The 16,096-nt window shown below is 44.0% G+C and overlaps 1 protein-coding gene and 1 long non-coding RNA gene across 3 annotated transcripts in view; one reads left to right on the top strand and one right to left on the bottom strand.

The window, feature by feature from the left end:
• The window catches only part of LOC129697044 (uncharacterized), an 86,823-nt gene that overhangs the window by 4,687 nt on the left and 66,040 nt on the right, over positions 1 to 16,096 (bottom strand). The gene's annotated exons all lie outside the window — the stretch shown is intronic.
• The window catches only part of sh3yl1 (SH3 and SYLF domain containing 1), a 47,172-nt gene that overhangs the window by 6,220 nt on the left and 24,856 nt on the right, over positions 1 to 16,096 (top strand). For both annotated transcript variants that reach the window (XM_055635237.1, XM_055635238.1), the window contains exons 2-6: positions 1,366 to 1,473; positions 2,370 to 2,483; positions 4,113 to 4,177; positions 10,235 to 10,347; positions 13,446 to 13,574. In XM_055635237.1, coding sequence (XP_055491212.1) covers positions 1,366 to 1,473; positions 2,370 to 2,483; positions 4,113 to 4,177; positions 10,235 to 10,347; positions 13,446 to 13,574 — 529 coding nt within the window. The remainder of the gene's footprint in view (positions 1 to 1,365; positions 1,474 to 2,369; positions 2,484 to 4,112; positions 4,178 to 10,234; positions 10,348 to 13,445; positions 13,575 to 16,096) is intronic.

Genomic DNA, 16,096 nt, shown 5'->3' with positions numbered 1-16,096 from the left:
CAAACCTAATGTGGATTTCCTTCAGTTCATAGAAACATAGAAAATAGGTGCAGGGGTAGGGGTAGGCCATTCGGCCCTTCGAGCCTGCACTGCCATTCAATATGATCATGGCTGATCATCCAACTCGGTATCCTGTACCTGCCTTCTCTCCATACCCCCTGATCCCTTTAGCCACAAGGGCCACATCTAACTCCCTCTTAAATATAGCCAATGAACTGGCCTCAACTACCTTCTGTGGCAGGGAGTTCCAGAGATTCACCACTCTCTGTGTGAAAAATGTTTTTCTCATCTCGGTTCTATAGGATTTCCCCTTTATCCTTAAAATGTGACCCCCTTGTCCTGGACTTCCCCAACATCGGGAACAATCTTCCTACATCTAGCCTGTCCAACCCCTTAAGAATAGTTTGGAATTTGTTTCCACAAGTGTTTCAGATGGTGTATCCAGATTATATCAACTCATTTTGTATTTCATGCCTATTGTGTTTATTTTTACTGTCAAGTTTTATCAACTTGTGTCAGATTAAGATTCAGATATACACCAGGGTGCAATAATGTTCCCAGGTGAAGGTCAAGGCTGCTGCGTACAAGTCAAAACGATCCCATGCCTTTCAAGAAATCTTGCAACGATTTTTCAAAGCCATCAGAAATGGCGAGACATTTGGGCAAACATGAGTCCCAGTATAATCATGCACAATCATCGACTGTGGGAAGTCTTGAATACCATCAAGGGGTGCAAACAATGTCAGGCAGCCTCCCTTGCTGGTAATAGTATGCACCACCACCACCACCACCACCCCCCCTCCCCCCACCCTTACGATGAACTTAATGCATTCTATTCTTTTCTTAATTCGGTTTTAATAAAAAGGACAACATTTAAAAGCAGAAGTACTAGAAGCTTTTGTAAAATGTTTTTGATGTTAATAGTATTTCTAATCATGTCACAATATTTCATCCATGACTTGAAATATAAATATAATACAGTGTTAATATTTAAGAAGGAACTGCAGATGCTGGAAAATCGAAGGTACACAAAAATGCTGGAGAAACTCAGCTGGTGCTGCAGCATCTATGGAGCGAAGGATATAGGCAACGTTTCGAGCCTTCTTCAGTCTGAAGTAGGGTTTCGGCCCGAAACGTTGCCTATCTCCTTCGCTCCATAGATGCTGCTGCACCTGCTGAGTTTCTCCAGCATTTTTGTGTACCAGTGTTAATCTTTGCTTTTTTAACACATTGCCACAATTATATGGTTAAAAATCCCATCTTAAAGTAAAGTAATAAAGTGCAGTTATGATGCATAGTTTGCAAGAAAATGAATATTGGTATTGCAAATAGTATTTTAAATATAAATCAAATGCATTATTACAGTGAATCCCATTCCATCAAACCTGAAGTCAGAAGCCAAGAAAGCTGCAAAAATTTTAAGAGAGTTTACAGAAATAACTTCAAGAAATGGACCTGATGTAATTATACCAGGTTAGTAAATTAGTTGTGTGTTTTTTTGTACATTTGTTTCTGTTTAATCATATTGTGTGTCGGGTCTTCCTGGCATGTTGAGGGTTGGATTATCTTTTCATATGAATATGCATAAGTATTCAGGAATTGGCAACAAAGTAATTTGTTCACTTTTAAAAATTAAAAAATTCTGATGGCTGAGGCAGAGAAGCTTTGTAACTAATCTAAGGGTTGAACAGTGCTGAGGATAAACCCAGAGTTTGGAATTAGGTGAATGTGGACCTGCTAGAGATTTTAATGATCATGAAACCTTCCTAAAATGTGGATAATGGTGCCCCTCGGATTCTTGCCTTTCTCATCTTAAACCTATGTTCTCTGGTTCTTGATTCCCCCACCCTGAGTAAATGACTCTGTACATTCTTTCACCCTATCTCAGGCTATCGAGTCCCGGCGACATCCTCATAGATCTTCTCTGCACTATTTCCAGCTTAATGACATCCTTCCTATAGCAGGGTGACCAAAACTGAACACAATAACCCAACTATGACATACAGAGCTGTACTGGATATTCCGTTGTTTTCCAGATGGATCTTTCTACGCTATTGTAAATGTGTGATTTTGAAAGTAATATTCAGGCTATATAAAAATTATCAAAAAATTTCCAAAAAATAATATTTGGTTTGCCTTACAATATTCACCAACCTGAAATACTTTATTTCCAGAGTAAATATTTAATTTTATTCATGAATTATTGATGAAATAGCACAATCACTGCAAGATTTAAGGATTTTTATCTGTGACAGTGCCCTTAGGATCAGTTTATGTTTTCAGATGACATGGAAGGAACATATTTTTATTTTATGGGGGGTAATATGAAATTGTTTAATGAATTTGCGTTATTTTTATTCATTTTAAAGCTCATGTGATAGCTAAAGCACAAGGACTTGCAATCCTATCAGTGATTAAAGCTGGATTTCTAGTAACGGCTCGTGGAGGTAGTGGAATTGTATTGGCCCGCCTACCAGATGGAAGTAAGTTATCCCAATCATTATTTTACACATTGAAAAAAAATGTTTTTTTGTTCACTTTTGCTGATACTTTAACTTATTTTAAAATTAAATACAAAGCAAAATTATAGATGTAAACTGAAAATAAAGTAAGGCTGCAGTATGTATTTGATAATTGTTTGCTCATCTTTATAGAACATTAGACCAACCTCAATGCGCGGTTGTGGGGGAGGGGGTGGGCTGCGGCGTCACACACACACTAACCACCCCCCACACACACACTAACTATAACCCCCCCACACACACACACTAACCACTCCCCTTGATATTATATTAATATTTATCCCATACCCACCCTATCCACTAACGTATAGCCCCCAACTCGCAGGCGCGTCTAGAGAAGGAAGTCTAGGTAGAAGGGGAGTCCCGGGTCGAGCCGAGGGGGAGAGAGAGAGAGAGGGGGAGAGAGGGGAGGGAAGAGAGAGGGGAGAGGGGGGGAGACAGAGAGAGCGGGGGGGGGGGGGGGGGGGGGGGGGGGGGAGAGGCCCGGGCCCAGCCGAGGGGGAGAGAAGGGGGGGGGGAGTGGGAGGCTTGGGCCGAGCAGAGGGGGAGAGAGTGGGGGGGGGGTGGTATGTCCGGGTCGTGGGGGAGAGAGAGAGAGGGGGGGGCGAGGACGGGGACGGGGCCGGGGGGAGAGAGAGAAGGGGGGGGGGGGGGGGGGCCTGGGCCAAGCTGAGAGGGGGGAGGGCCGAGCTGAGGGGGAGAGAGAGAGAGAGAGAGAGAGAGAGAGGGATGGTAGAGAGCCGAGCCGAGGAGTGAGCGGGCAAGTGAGTGTCGACCAAAGGAGCGGCGGTTGTGCCAAAGCGCGTCGTTTCTTCGAGTAGATGTGATCACACACAAACAAATGAATACGCACACACACACACACACACAACCAGAGCTATATATTTATATAAGGATATCACAGTACAGGAATATGGTCTTCGGCCCATCATGTCTGCTGAATATGATGCCAAGATCAACCCTTATCCTACCATTCCATGTGTATCCACATGGTTATCCAAAAGTCCCTTGTATGCAAAGTGGTTAAGAAACCAAATACTCTAGCAAACAATATTATTTAAATACCCTTTAAATATTGTTATTTGTTGGTTGATAGAACCTGCGAGTGCAAATATATAATTCCCCGCATCTTTCACTATTGGTATGTTTTGACTTCAGTAACATCAACAGTATATATTGTAGCATTGCTGCTATTATGCATCAATATGCAGAGTTGACAGTGCCTATTTGTACGTAATTGTCCAATAGTTGAATTATATCGCCTTTTTTGAGGACAATTTTTTTAAATTTGCGCACAGCAATGTCATTTGTTTTCACCTCTGAATTCAAAGAAATGTGTGCAATTGCAAAGCACCAACATAAATGTAACATTTAACTTAAAATGACTTCGTCCTTCCTGAGTCTGATCTAATAACGACCCAAAACGTCACCCATTTTTTATCTTCAGAAATGCTGCTTGGTATAAACCAGCATCTGCAGTTCTTTATTTCCACAAAGTAGAACATGAAGTGGATTTTTGGTTTTACCTTGGTCATTATTTAGGTTTATTTAACTTAAAATGTTTGTCTGAATTTAATTTTTTCCCTGCAGGATGGTCGGCTCCTTCGGCAATAGGAATTGCTGGTCTTGGTGGTGGTTTTGAAATTGGAATTGAGGTAGGCAGTGTTTTCTAAACTGATGTGTGTAAACATTACATTGACAAAATTGCAGTATTTGTTGTAAACGGCACCTGCAGTTTCTTGTGTCTCTCTTCTATACTCAGTTCCCTGACTGATGAAAGCCAATGTGATAAAAGCCTTCTTCACTACCCTGTCTTCCTCTGACATCATTTTCAGAGAACTGTGTCTGATATACTCCTAGATTTCTCTGCTCTACAGCACACTGCAAGGTCCTAATGCACACTGTGAAGGACCTGCCCTGGTTTTGACTTCCCAAAATGTACCACGTCACAGATATCTGAATTAAACTATATTAGCCTTTCCTTGGCACATTTTCCTTGCTGATTTAGATTCATCTGTAAGTTTTGATAACCTTTTTACGGTACAACCTATTTTAGTACCATCTGCAAACTTATTAATCATACCTTGTATATTCTCATCCAAATTGGGGATATAGATGACATCGGCAATGGGCCCAGCACCAATCCCTGAAGCACATCATGGTCCTAAACCAAAATGAGTGGACTTATGGCCAGTGAAGAAGCTTGTTGGAATACATCTGGCTAATAAAATATGATTATGATTATGAAAGGATAGAATAGGAAAAAGATTAGTTGGAGATATGGGCAGCAAGATGGCATATGGAAAAGATTGACAAGTGTGAGGTGTTTTCAGTTTGGGAGGTCAAATGAAATAGGAAAGTATACAGTAAATGGCAGGACCCTTAGGAGCTTTGATGTACAGAGGGTTCTTGGGGTGCAAGTCCATAGCTCATCTTCGCAGATGGGATTAGTTTAATTTGGCATCATGGTCAGCAGGTGGGCCGAAGGGCTGCTCCTGTGCTTTACTGTTATATGATATTTAAATATTATGAAGATAATAATAATATCCAATTATGTTGGAAAACCTTGGATTCTGGTGGAGCTGATATTTCACCATGTGTTGAAAAATTTGTCCTTGTGCATATAACACTTGACATTGCTTCACCCAGTGCCTAAATCAATGGGCACTTTTCCAAAATGGCAATTTAGCTATAATTTAGCTATAATAGCTGATGTAGCTATTTTTCAAAAGTCCAGAGGCTCTCAAGACTTGGTTTGTAGTAAGGTTTTCCTTTCCATAATGAAGCATTCCCAGCGTTTAGATAGTGCTATATTATAGAAACAGACTTGTGATCTAATTGCAGTGATTAGTTAATTGGATGAGCATGGTGCACTGAAAATATAACAACTGAACTTACATTAGTTACGACAGGACTGCGGCAATTCTTACATTAAGTTGGAGCGGTGAAATGGCAGTCAGACAGGAGGTTGCTGTTGGCACAAATTACATATTGAGGGATTCTCGGATGAATAAAGGGAATTTGTTTAAATGAGCTGCCTCCGAGGCTGGTTTGTAGCAACATTTAAAAGATCCAGGAATTGCATGGAGTACGGGAGATTTACTGCATGTTGCCTGGGTTTCACATTAAGTCAATATGGGTTAGGGTGAGCAGTCAAGGGGGGGACTGATAGTCATGATGTGCATGTTGGCACAAATTACATACACTAGGTAGAAAATGGGATGAGGTCATGCAAAATGAATAAAGGGAATTTGGCAATAGGTTATGAAATGAGCTGCTAGAGGAGATGGTCGAGGCAGGTTCTGTAGCAACATTTAAAAGACATATACTTTTCCATATGCCATCTTGCTGCCCATATCTCCAACTAATCTTTATCTACTCTATCCTTTCATAATCATAATCATATTTTATTAGCCTTATGTATTCCAACAAGCTTCTTCACTGGCCATAAGTCCACTCATCTTGGTTTAGGACTATGATGTGCCTCAGGGATTGGTGCTGGGCCAATGTCATCTATATCCACAATTTGGATGAGAATATACAACATATTGGCAGGTATAGATAGTGTAGATGGGGTTTCTTGGTCAACATAGGTAGTTTGAGCTGAGGGGTGTGTTTCCATGCTTTATAACTCTGAACCAAATAAATTAATCACTATCTCTTATTATATATGATTATCTGAATCAAATTGCTTATCTTCTGTCATATTGGGTTTTCAACACTTTGGACATCATTTCATTCACATGAGAAGAAACCTATGTATTACATCAATATTATGACTTTTATATTGTCTGTATATTATGTGCCATTGCTGTGTGCCACATTAATATTTAAACTTTTAAGACAGTCATATGACATTACACTGCACAGTATATGTGTGAGCACTTTTAAATAATAGTTCTACATTTTCATTTGGATGTAGAACATTGTACTTGTAGTACTCAGCTTGCAGCAGTAACTTTCTTGGATTTGAACCCCAAATTTCACCAAACTTACTCTGAGCATGCTTCTAAAGTAAAGGACATACTGGAGGGTCCATCTACTGATCTCCATGAAGTTTTATAGTATAACTTTTGAATGTAGTTATTTTATCTGAAGCCACAACTGTTTTCCTTCATTCTGGAAGCACAAGATCGATGAAGCTTTCATTCTCCTAAATGATCCTGAGGTCATCCAGCTGCAACTCCAGTTCCCTCTTATGGCCTGTAAGGAGCAATACCAGAACACAATTCTCACAGATGTAGTCATCATGAACACCAACAGTTTCCCTGCATTCCCATGATCTGCAGGAGGAATGTTGCACCATTTTATCTGTCATCACTATTACACTAAAACCAAGAGAGAAAAAAAGCACAACCATCTAAAAATAAGAAACAGCAGACTGTGCCTTTCCCACCTGTCTTTTCTCTGCCTACTTGCTGAAACCTCTTGAGCTGAAGCCTCATACACCCTCTCACAGCAATCTCCTGCAGCTGACTCAATCACAGTTTCCTTCAACCTGTTAATACAAGATCGCAATAATATGTGTGTGCCACATTAATATCTAAACTTTAAAATCATTCACATAGGGGGTGACACACAGCAGTAGAGTTGCTGCCTTCCTGGGCCCGAGACCCGTGTTAGATTGTGACCGCGGGTGCTGTCTGCACAGACTTTGCACATTCTCCCTGTGACCGAATGGGTTTTCTCTGTGTGCTCTGGTTTCCTCCCACATTCCAAAGATGTGCGGGTTTGTGGGTTAATTGGTTTCTATATATTGTCCCTGGCATGTAGCGAATGGATGAGAAAGTAGAATAACACAGAACTGGTTTACGAGTGGTTGTTGGTCAGCGCAGACTTGGTGAAAGGAAGGGCCTGTTTCCACGCTGTATTTCTAAACTAAACTAAAGTAAACCAATCCAATCACTGCCGTTTGAAATCTTCCATTGCTGCTCCAAAACTGAAATAGACTCTCTCAACCAATTCAACTGCTGCCTTTTGAAAACTCCGCTACTGCTCCATTACTGAAATACAACTGACACAATCTGACTCAGCTGATAATGAATGTAAGAAAGAACTGCAGATGCTGGTTTAAATCATAGATAGAACACAAAATGCTGGAGTAACTCAGCGGGACAGGCAGCATCTCTGAAGAGATGGAATGGGCGGCATTTCGGGTCGAGACCCTTCTTCAGACTAAGATCAGCATTTTGTGTTTTATCAGCTGATAATGATGTCAGTTGTGCAGATTATGTTGGCGAACCCAAGTGCAGCTGACAGGATCATCTCTGGAGGACATATTCAGTGACTGGTAGAAGATGCATTCTGATCTGAAAATCAATTATCATTGCTTCAGTGGAAAAATTATACTAAATCAGTGTAATCAATTTCTGTCACTGAGATTGTTTTCTGTTCTCAAAAGTAATTACAGAATAGTTGTGCTATTTTAAAACATGATATTAAAATGTGAACAATTCACACATCGTGGAAACAGGCCCTTCGGCCCAACTTGCCCACAGTAAACCAACATGTCCCATTAAACTAAACTAAACTAAACAAACGATAGACGCAAAGTGCTGGAGTAATTCAGCAGGTCAGGCAGCATCTCTGGAGAAAAGCAATAGGTGTTGTTTCGGGTCGAGACACCTTCATCAGACTCAAAACCATCACCTGTTCCTTTTGCCCAGAGATGCTGCCTGACCTGCTGAGTTACTCCAGCATTTTGTGTGTATCTTCAGTGTAAATAGGTATCTGCAGTTCATTTTGACACTCCTTAAACTAAACAAAGTTGCTCACATTTCTTTCTATGAACATGAATTTTTGAAAAGAGTATCTGAAGCATTTAGCTCAGGGCAGAAGGTTGCATCTGCAAAGAAACTTGCCCTCATACATCATAGACTGGTAGCTGAATTCCCCCCCCCCCCCCCCCCCCCCCCCTTTTTTAGTCAGTATTTCCTGACTGCTCGCCTTTGCAAATTCTAGCCAGTTCACAGGCAAGGAAACAAAGCAAAACAGAGACACAAGAGAGTGTGAACACGATCACATACTCTGCCCATTACAAAAGCAAAGTAAGTTTTTCTCTTGAAGTTTAGTTTAGTTTAGTTTAGTATAGAGATACAGGGCAGAAGCAGGTCTTTCGGCCCAGCAAGTCCATGTCGTCCAGCGATCCCCGCACACTAACACTATCCTACACACGCTAGTGATAATTTACAATTGCACCAAGCCAATTAACCTACAAACCTGTACGTCTTTGGAGTGTGGGAGGAAACTGGAGCTCCCGGGGAAAATGTACAAACCACAGTCATGGGGAGAACGTATAAACCCAGTACAGACAGCACCGGTAGTCAAGATTGAACCCGGAGTTCCGGCGCTGTAAGGCAGCAACTCCACCGCTGGCCACAGTGCCAGTATTTTGGATTTCACATCATCAGCTGCCTGAGATCAGCACTGTGATGAATATTTTGTTTATTTTATTGTCACGCAAACCGAGGTACAGTGAGAAGTTTTTGTTTGTTCTGTGCTTTACCAGTCAGTAGAAAGACTATACATGATTAGAATCAGGCCGTCCACAGTGCACAGATACAAGATGTATAGTTTAGTTTAGTTTATTGTCACGGAATCAAGGGATATGTGGAGAAGGCAGGCACAGGTTACTGATTGTGGATGATCAGCCATGATCACAATGAATGGCGGTGCTGACTCGAAGGGCCAAATGGCCTCCTCCTGCACCTATTTTCTATATTTTTATGTTTCTATGTAAATTAAGCATTTACATCCCCACACTGCATGGCTCATTTTTTTTGCCACTGTTTCTCAGATCCCCGGTGAGTGCTTTTTGCTCCTTCACTGAAAATTTTCCATTAAGATCTGACTAATCTTCAACATTTCACTTCTGGCACTCAGGCCAAACCCACGAGTTACTCATGAGTCACTACCGTAAACTCACGGGCTATTACGGTATTACAACAAGTTTAAAAGTTTCCAATTTTTCCTTCAAGATTTAATTTGACTCGTGGAAATCTTTCAACATGTTGAAAAATTTTCACGAGTTAACAAGTTTCCCGAGTACCTGCTGTTAGCGTTACGAGTCGCTAAGTTATGTCCACGAGTTTCGTCGTTCCCACTACGTTAATTCTACCACGAGTTTAACTTGTTTTTAACTCGGGACCACTCGTGGGTGGACTCGCACCGTGAGACATGGGTTTGACTCTAGTCCCACCGGCATGCGTTTGGCCCATAAACCTATCCTATCCATGTACCTGTCTAAATGTTTCTTAAATGGTGCAATAGTACCTGCCTCATCTACCTCCTCCGGCAGCTCATTCCATACATCCACCACCCTTTGTATAAAAAAAAGGTTAGCCCTCTGGTTTCTATTAAATCTCTCCCCCCTCACCTTAAACGTAACGTCCTCTGGTTCTCGATTCTCCCCACTCTGGGCAAATGATTCTGTGCATTTACCCAATCTATTCCTCTAATGATTCCTCTAACATCCACGTAGATCATCTCTGCATTTAGTTCCAGCATGACAACATCTTTCCTATAACATGATGCCAAAAACTGAACACAGTACTCTAAATGTGGCCTCACCATTGTATTACAGAACTGCACCATCACCTCCCAACTTCTAAACTCAATATTCTGACTGATGAAGGCTAACATGTCAAAAGCCTTTTCGCCTATTGTTGACGTGTTGTTACATTTAAAAAAAATCTTTTTAACATCTATTGTAGGTATCAGATTTGGTGATAATCCTGAATCACCAGCGTGCTGTTAATGCTTTTACAAAAGGGGGAAATCTTACTCTGGGTGGAAATTTTACTGTTGCAATTGGACCTATTGGCAGGTAAATTAATGTATATTTTTTCGTTTCTTGAAGAAATATTTAATATTTTGTACTAAAATTTACTGACTAAATTACTTATTCAAACAAGATGTTATCAATATTCTGTATTCATTTTATTTATTACGCTCTGGCTCTGCCATTACGTAATGGGCTCGCCAACAGACTCAGCCCTCCAGCCTGAAGATATCTCCATTCATCATTTGGTTTGAACAGAGGCATCAGGGAAAGGGAGAGGCAGTGGCGTCTGCCTCATGATAAACTCTTTGTGGTGCTCCGACGTGCCGGTCTTTTAAAACTCCTGCTCTCCGCACCTGCATCACTTAGCGGTGAAGTGCAGTGCCTTCTACCTCCCCAGGGTTTACCGCCATCATCATGACCACAGTCTACATCGCACCCCAGGCAGGTGTCTGTGGAGGGGCTGCATACCGTGGTCAACAAACACCATAAGATGTACCCCACCATCTTTCCTGTCATAGCCGGGGACTTCCACAAGGCCATCTTGAAGAAATCACTCTCAAGCAACCACCAGCAAGTCTCCTGCAGCACCAGAAGATCAAGGACCCTTGACCATTGCTATTCCATCATCGAAGATGCCTTTGGCTCCATCTCTCACCCACACTGGGAAACGCGACCAGCTGGCTGTGCTCCTTCTTACAAATTGCCAGGGACTAAAGAGTGCAGCCCCGGCAGTGAGGACTGCACAGAGTCAGTCAGGAGAGACTGAGGAACGACTCCGGGATTGCTTAGAGTCGGTGACTGGGCGATATTCAATGACTCGGTAACGGACTTGCACGAATATGCCATAGTTGTTTTTTAACATCATAAGGAAATGTGTGGAGGAGTTTGTTCCCATATGAACCATCCGAGTGTTCCCCAACCAGAAACCAGCTGGTCCGCAATCATCTGAGGATCATTTTTCTCAGGCATTCAAGCCTGGCGATGCAGAGTTATATGTCCACATAAAATCTTGATGAGGCCATCAAAAAGGCTAAATGGGACTTTTCCTCTAAACAGAAGGACAAGACGGGCATTGAGCAGCTATGGCAGGGCTTGCTCGCCATCACTTCCTACAAGGAGAAACCAAGTAGCAGCTCAAGCGACAGCGAGACATCACTCCTGGGTAAGCTCAATGCATTCTATGCAATCACCGCGGGCAGGGTGTGTGTGTGGTGGGGGCACTGTGAGACGGCTGCCCTGCCAGCAGCGTGCTGTGATTTCAATTTTTTTTGTTTTTTTCAGTTTGTCCAAATGTTTGTTTTAGTGTCTTGTGTGGGGGGTGGTGAGGGAGGGTAAGGGGGAAACCGCTTTTGGTCACTTCCTCCACGGAGAGGCAACTTTTTCCATATCTCCTCCCTCACAGCCTAACACCAAGGATTGGTGTGATCTTTCCAAGAGAAGGGCCCGGAGCTGCAGCAGCAGGCACAGCGTGAGGTTTTTCCGATCGCTGGCCCGTGGACTGTTCAGTCCGAAACTGCGGCCTGCAGAGCTTCTAGCCGCGGGTGCGACGTCCGGAGTCTTGGATCCCTCGTTGGGGATCCCCGGAGGAGAAGAGCTCCGACCCGCCAGCCTTCAACATCTTGAAGCCGCATTCTGTGGAGCTTCTATCGCCAGCCTTCAACATCTTGAAGCCGCATTCTGCGGAGCTTCTATCGGCCTGGCCTGGATTTACCATTGGAGTGGGATCCCTCGCCGGGAATCCCTGGAGAAGAGCTCCGACCGTCGGCCTGCAGCCTACATCATCTTGAAGCTGCAGTCTCCGGTAGGGAAGCACCGATTCGGGAATTACCTTCCAGAAGAGAGGGCCTGTACATCTGGCCGCCCACTGCGGCGATTGCGGAGGTTTATTGCCCCGACCACGGGGGAACACTGGAGGAGGCCTGACTACTTTGTGCCTTCCTCCACAGTGAAGAATGCTGTGGTGGATGTTTGTGTTAAATTTTATTGTGTATTTGTTCTTTTTTTATTGTACCACTGCTGGCAAGTTAATTTCACTGCACTTTATTGTGTATGTGATGAATAAATCTGATTGATTGATTGATTGATTGGTTCGATAGGGAGAACACTGATATGCCTTCTCGGACCCCCATAGCCCCGAATGGTATTGCAATCTTAGTCACCGAGGCTGGCGTCAGAAGTTATTTCAAGAGGGTGAGCCCTAAAAAAGCATCTGGACTTGATGATGTACTACGTTGCGTTCTCAAAATCTGCGCGAGCCAACTGTGACTGGAGTGTTTGTGGACATCTTCAACCTCTCTTGACAGAAGTTGGAGGTTCCCCTGTTTGAAAAGTGGATCAATAATACGGGTGCCGAAGAGGAGTAAGGTAACATGCTTCAATGACAACCGACTGGTGGCAATAACGTCTTTGATGATAAAATGCTTTGAGAGGTTATGGTGCATATCGACTACTGCCTCTGCAAGAACCTGAACCCACTACAATTTGCCTTTCGCCACAATGGATCAACGGGGAAGCGATCTCGTTGGCTCTCCACTCTGTACTGGACCACGGACTGTTGTTCATAGACTAAGATTGGTGTTCAACACCATTATTCCCATCAAACATGTTAGCACACTCAGAGAACTGAGTGTCAACGTATTTCTGTGCAACTGGATCCTCAACTTTCTTTCAACACAATTGATAGAAATTAGCTACAACACTTCAATAATCACCCAGACAGGGGCACATCAAGCGTATGTGCTCACCCCCTTGCTCTGCTCACTCATGATTGTGTAGCCGGACACAGATCCAACTCCATCTTTAAATTTGCTGATGGCACCACCGTTGTGAGCTGAATTACAGGTAATGAGTCAGAGTATAGGATGGAGATCAGTCAGCTGATCGAATGGTGACAGAACAATAACCTTGCTCTCAACATCAGTAAAACCAAGGAACTGACTGTTGACTTTGCAAGAGGAAGACCGAGGATCCACAAACTTGTCTTCGTCAATGGGTGGGTGGTGGAGAGACTCAACAGCTTTAAGCTCCTGGGTGTGCATATCTCTGAAGTCCTGTCGTGGACCCAGACATAAAGTAAAGATCTGCATATTATTAAATTTTCTCATATAATGTATTAATGAACATCAGATAATGTTTTACAGAAACTTAGAGGGAGATGTTGCCCTAAGAAGTTCAGCTGCGATGTACACATACTGCAAAGCACGTGGGTTGTTTGCTGGAATATCATTGGAGGGATCTTGCTTGATTGAAAGAAAAGAGACCAATCGCAAGTAAGTTGCAGAAAGATTTGTTTTTCTGTCCAAATACTTTATGTAACGTGTCCAAACATTAATTGACATATTTATGTTGGAATGCTGTTCCACATGACCATGGAGTATAGGTTCAGGTCGTGGTACTTGTCTCAAGATAAACTAGCTCGTTCCAAGAGGTATTAGAAGAGAGGCAATATAAATGGTCAAACAATTTTGCTTAGTCCAACTTTATACAGGTTTTAATTCATTTATTTTTGTAATTTGGTTTGTACATTTTTGTTTTTAAATAGTTACTTTAAGCTGACCCTGCCTATCCACAGTTCAGAATAGTAATTTGATATTGTTTCTATTTATAAACAGATATTTCATTTTGAGCATCAAATCAAATTGCTGTTCTGGTATTAAAATTTAATTTGATGGTAAAATCATCACTATTACTGATTTTTTTAAATACTAGACAAAGTGGGACCCGTTGGGTCCCTGTCACATGGGAGGTCTGGTCCCCCAATGCAATCCTTTCCCCAACGCAATATTCCACCACTCACCAGTAGTGCCCAACTGCGTAGGCGCGGCTCATTTCCCCTCATCCCCCAGCACTCTACCCACCTCCTCGTCACCCTCCCTCTTCTTTCAACTCTCCGCCTCTAATCCCTCCCTTAACTGTCTCGCTCTCTCCTTTCCCCTACCCTCAGTCACTCCTTCCCTCCCTCAATAACTCCTCTCCCTTCCATACCACTATCCTATCTCTCCATCCCCCACTTTTCACGTCCCCCTATCCCCCCCCCCCCCCACTTTCCCTCCTCACCTCCCCCACTGCCCTTCTCTCCATCTATTCCCCACTCCCTACCTTCCCCACCCTCTCTCCCCTCCTCTCCCCCCCCTATTCCCCCTCCTCCCCCACTCTCCCTCCTCACCTCCCCCACTTTCCCTCCTCTCCCTCAAACCAACCCCCCCACTCTTCCTCCTCACCCCAGGATCTCGAGGGGGCCGCTCCTTTCCCTCCTTGCGTGGCCCTCCCTCACCTCTCCCTCCCTTTCCTTTCCCCTAGCCTCAGTCACTACCTCCCTCCATAACTCCTCTCCCCTCCTTGCCCCCCCTCCTTATCCCTCTATTCCCCACCTCCTCCCCCTATCTCCCCCCACTATCCCTCCTCACCTCCCCCCCTCCCCACTGCCCTCCTCTCCCTCTATCTGCCACGCCCTACCCCCTCCATTTCCCCCCCCCCTCCTCCCCCCCCCCCCCCCCCACTTTCCCCACTTTCCCCCTCCCTCCCTACCCTACCCCCTCCTCTCCCTCAATCCCCCACTCTCCCTCCTCACCTACCCAGGATCACGAGGTTGCCTCTCCTTTCCCTCCTTTGCGTGCCGGAGCAGCGGCTGCGGGATTTGGGCCGTGGCGGCTGCGGGCTTCAGGACGCGACGGCTGCGGGTAGGCAGGCGTGCCGGCAGGCAGGCCGCGCCGGAAGGTGGGTGCCGGCAGGAAGGTGTGCGCCGGCAGGGAGGCGGGCATGGCCGGTGACTGACAGCGGGGCCTGGACAATCAGTGCGGCGATGGTGCAGGAAAGGGCGGCGCCGTCCTGGCCATGACTGACAGGAGAGGAGAGATGTTAAAACCTTAACAACGTTTAAAATATACCATCAATCGGAACAAAACTAGGTGCATTTGCAGCACAGGACAACGGTGAGTAAGGTGGCAAAAATCCGTAGCGCAATCACTTACTGTTTTTGCACAAATTTAAATACAACAAAAACCAGAAGATAACCAGATGAGAGTTTTAGATACGTATAGATAGGCACCATCATTGTAAGTCACTGCCAGTGTTTGACATATGTATTTGAATGTCATATATAAGTACTTACGTTCCATGTTCCTTACATCATGTTTTCTATTCAAACTCTTCTTAGTCAGTAGTACAAATTCACTTGGACCATTTTCTAACACCTCAATACACTTTATTTTTCTCTCTGTCCCCATGTCAGGAGACAGATTACCAACAGACATCTATTACAACCCCACTGATTCCCACAGATCTCTTGACTATGCCTCCACTCATCCGAGCTGTTGCGAGGACACCATTCCTTGTGGTTTCTCCATCTCAGCACATCTGTTCTCAGGATGAGGCTTTCCACTCTTGGACATCCGAGATGTCCTCTTCCTTCATGAAACGTGGTATTCCCACCCCCTGCATTTGTTGATGGAGCTCCCAACCATGTCTCCTCCATTTACTGCAGTTCTGCTTCCCACCTCCCAGACAGAACAGAGATAGAGTTTCCCAGGACCTTACCTTTGACCCCATCCAGCCTCTGCATCCAACACACCATTCTCAGATATTTCTTCCTCCATCAACACAATCCCATCACCAGTCACATCTTCCCCTCCCAACCCTTTCTCCCTTCTGCAGATATCTCTCTCTCCTACTTCATGGTTTGCTCATCCCTCCCCACCTACCCCACTCACTCCCCAGGCATTTTTCCATCCAACCGCAGGAGATTAAACACCCTTTCCTGCACCTCCTCGCTCACCTCTATTCAGAAATCCAC

This window comes from Leucoraja erinacea, chromosome 5 (assembly GCF_028641065.1).
Source record: "Leucoraja erinacea ecotype New England chromosome 5, Leri_hhj_1, whole genome shotgun sequence".
NCBI lineage: Eukaryota > Metazoa > Chordata > Chondrichthyes > Rajiformes > Rajidae > Leucoraja > Leucoraja erinaceus.
This window is presented reverse-complemented; position numbering and strand designations above follow the sequence as displayed.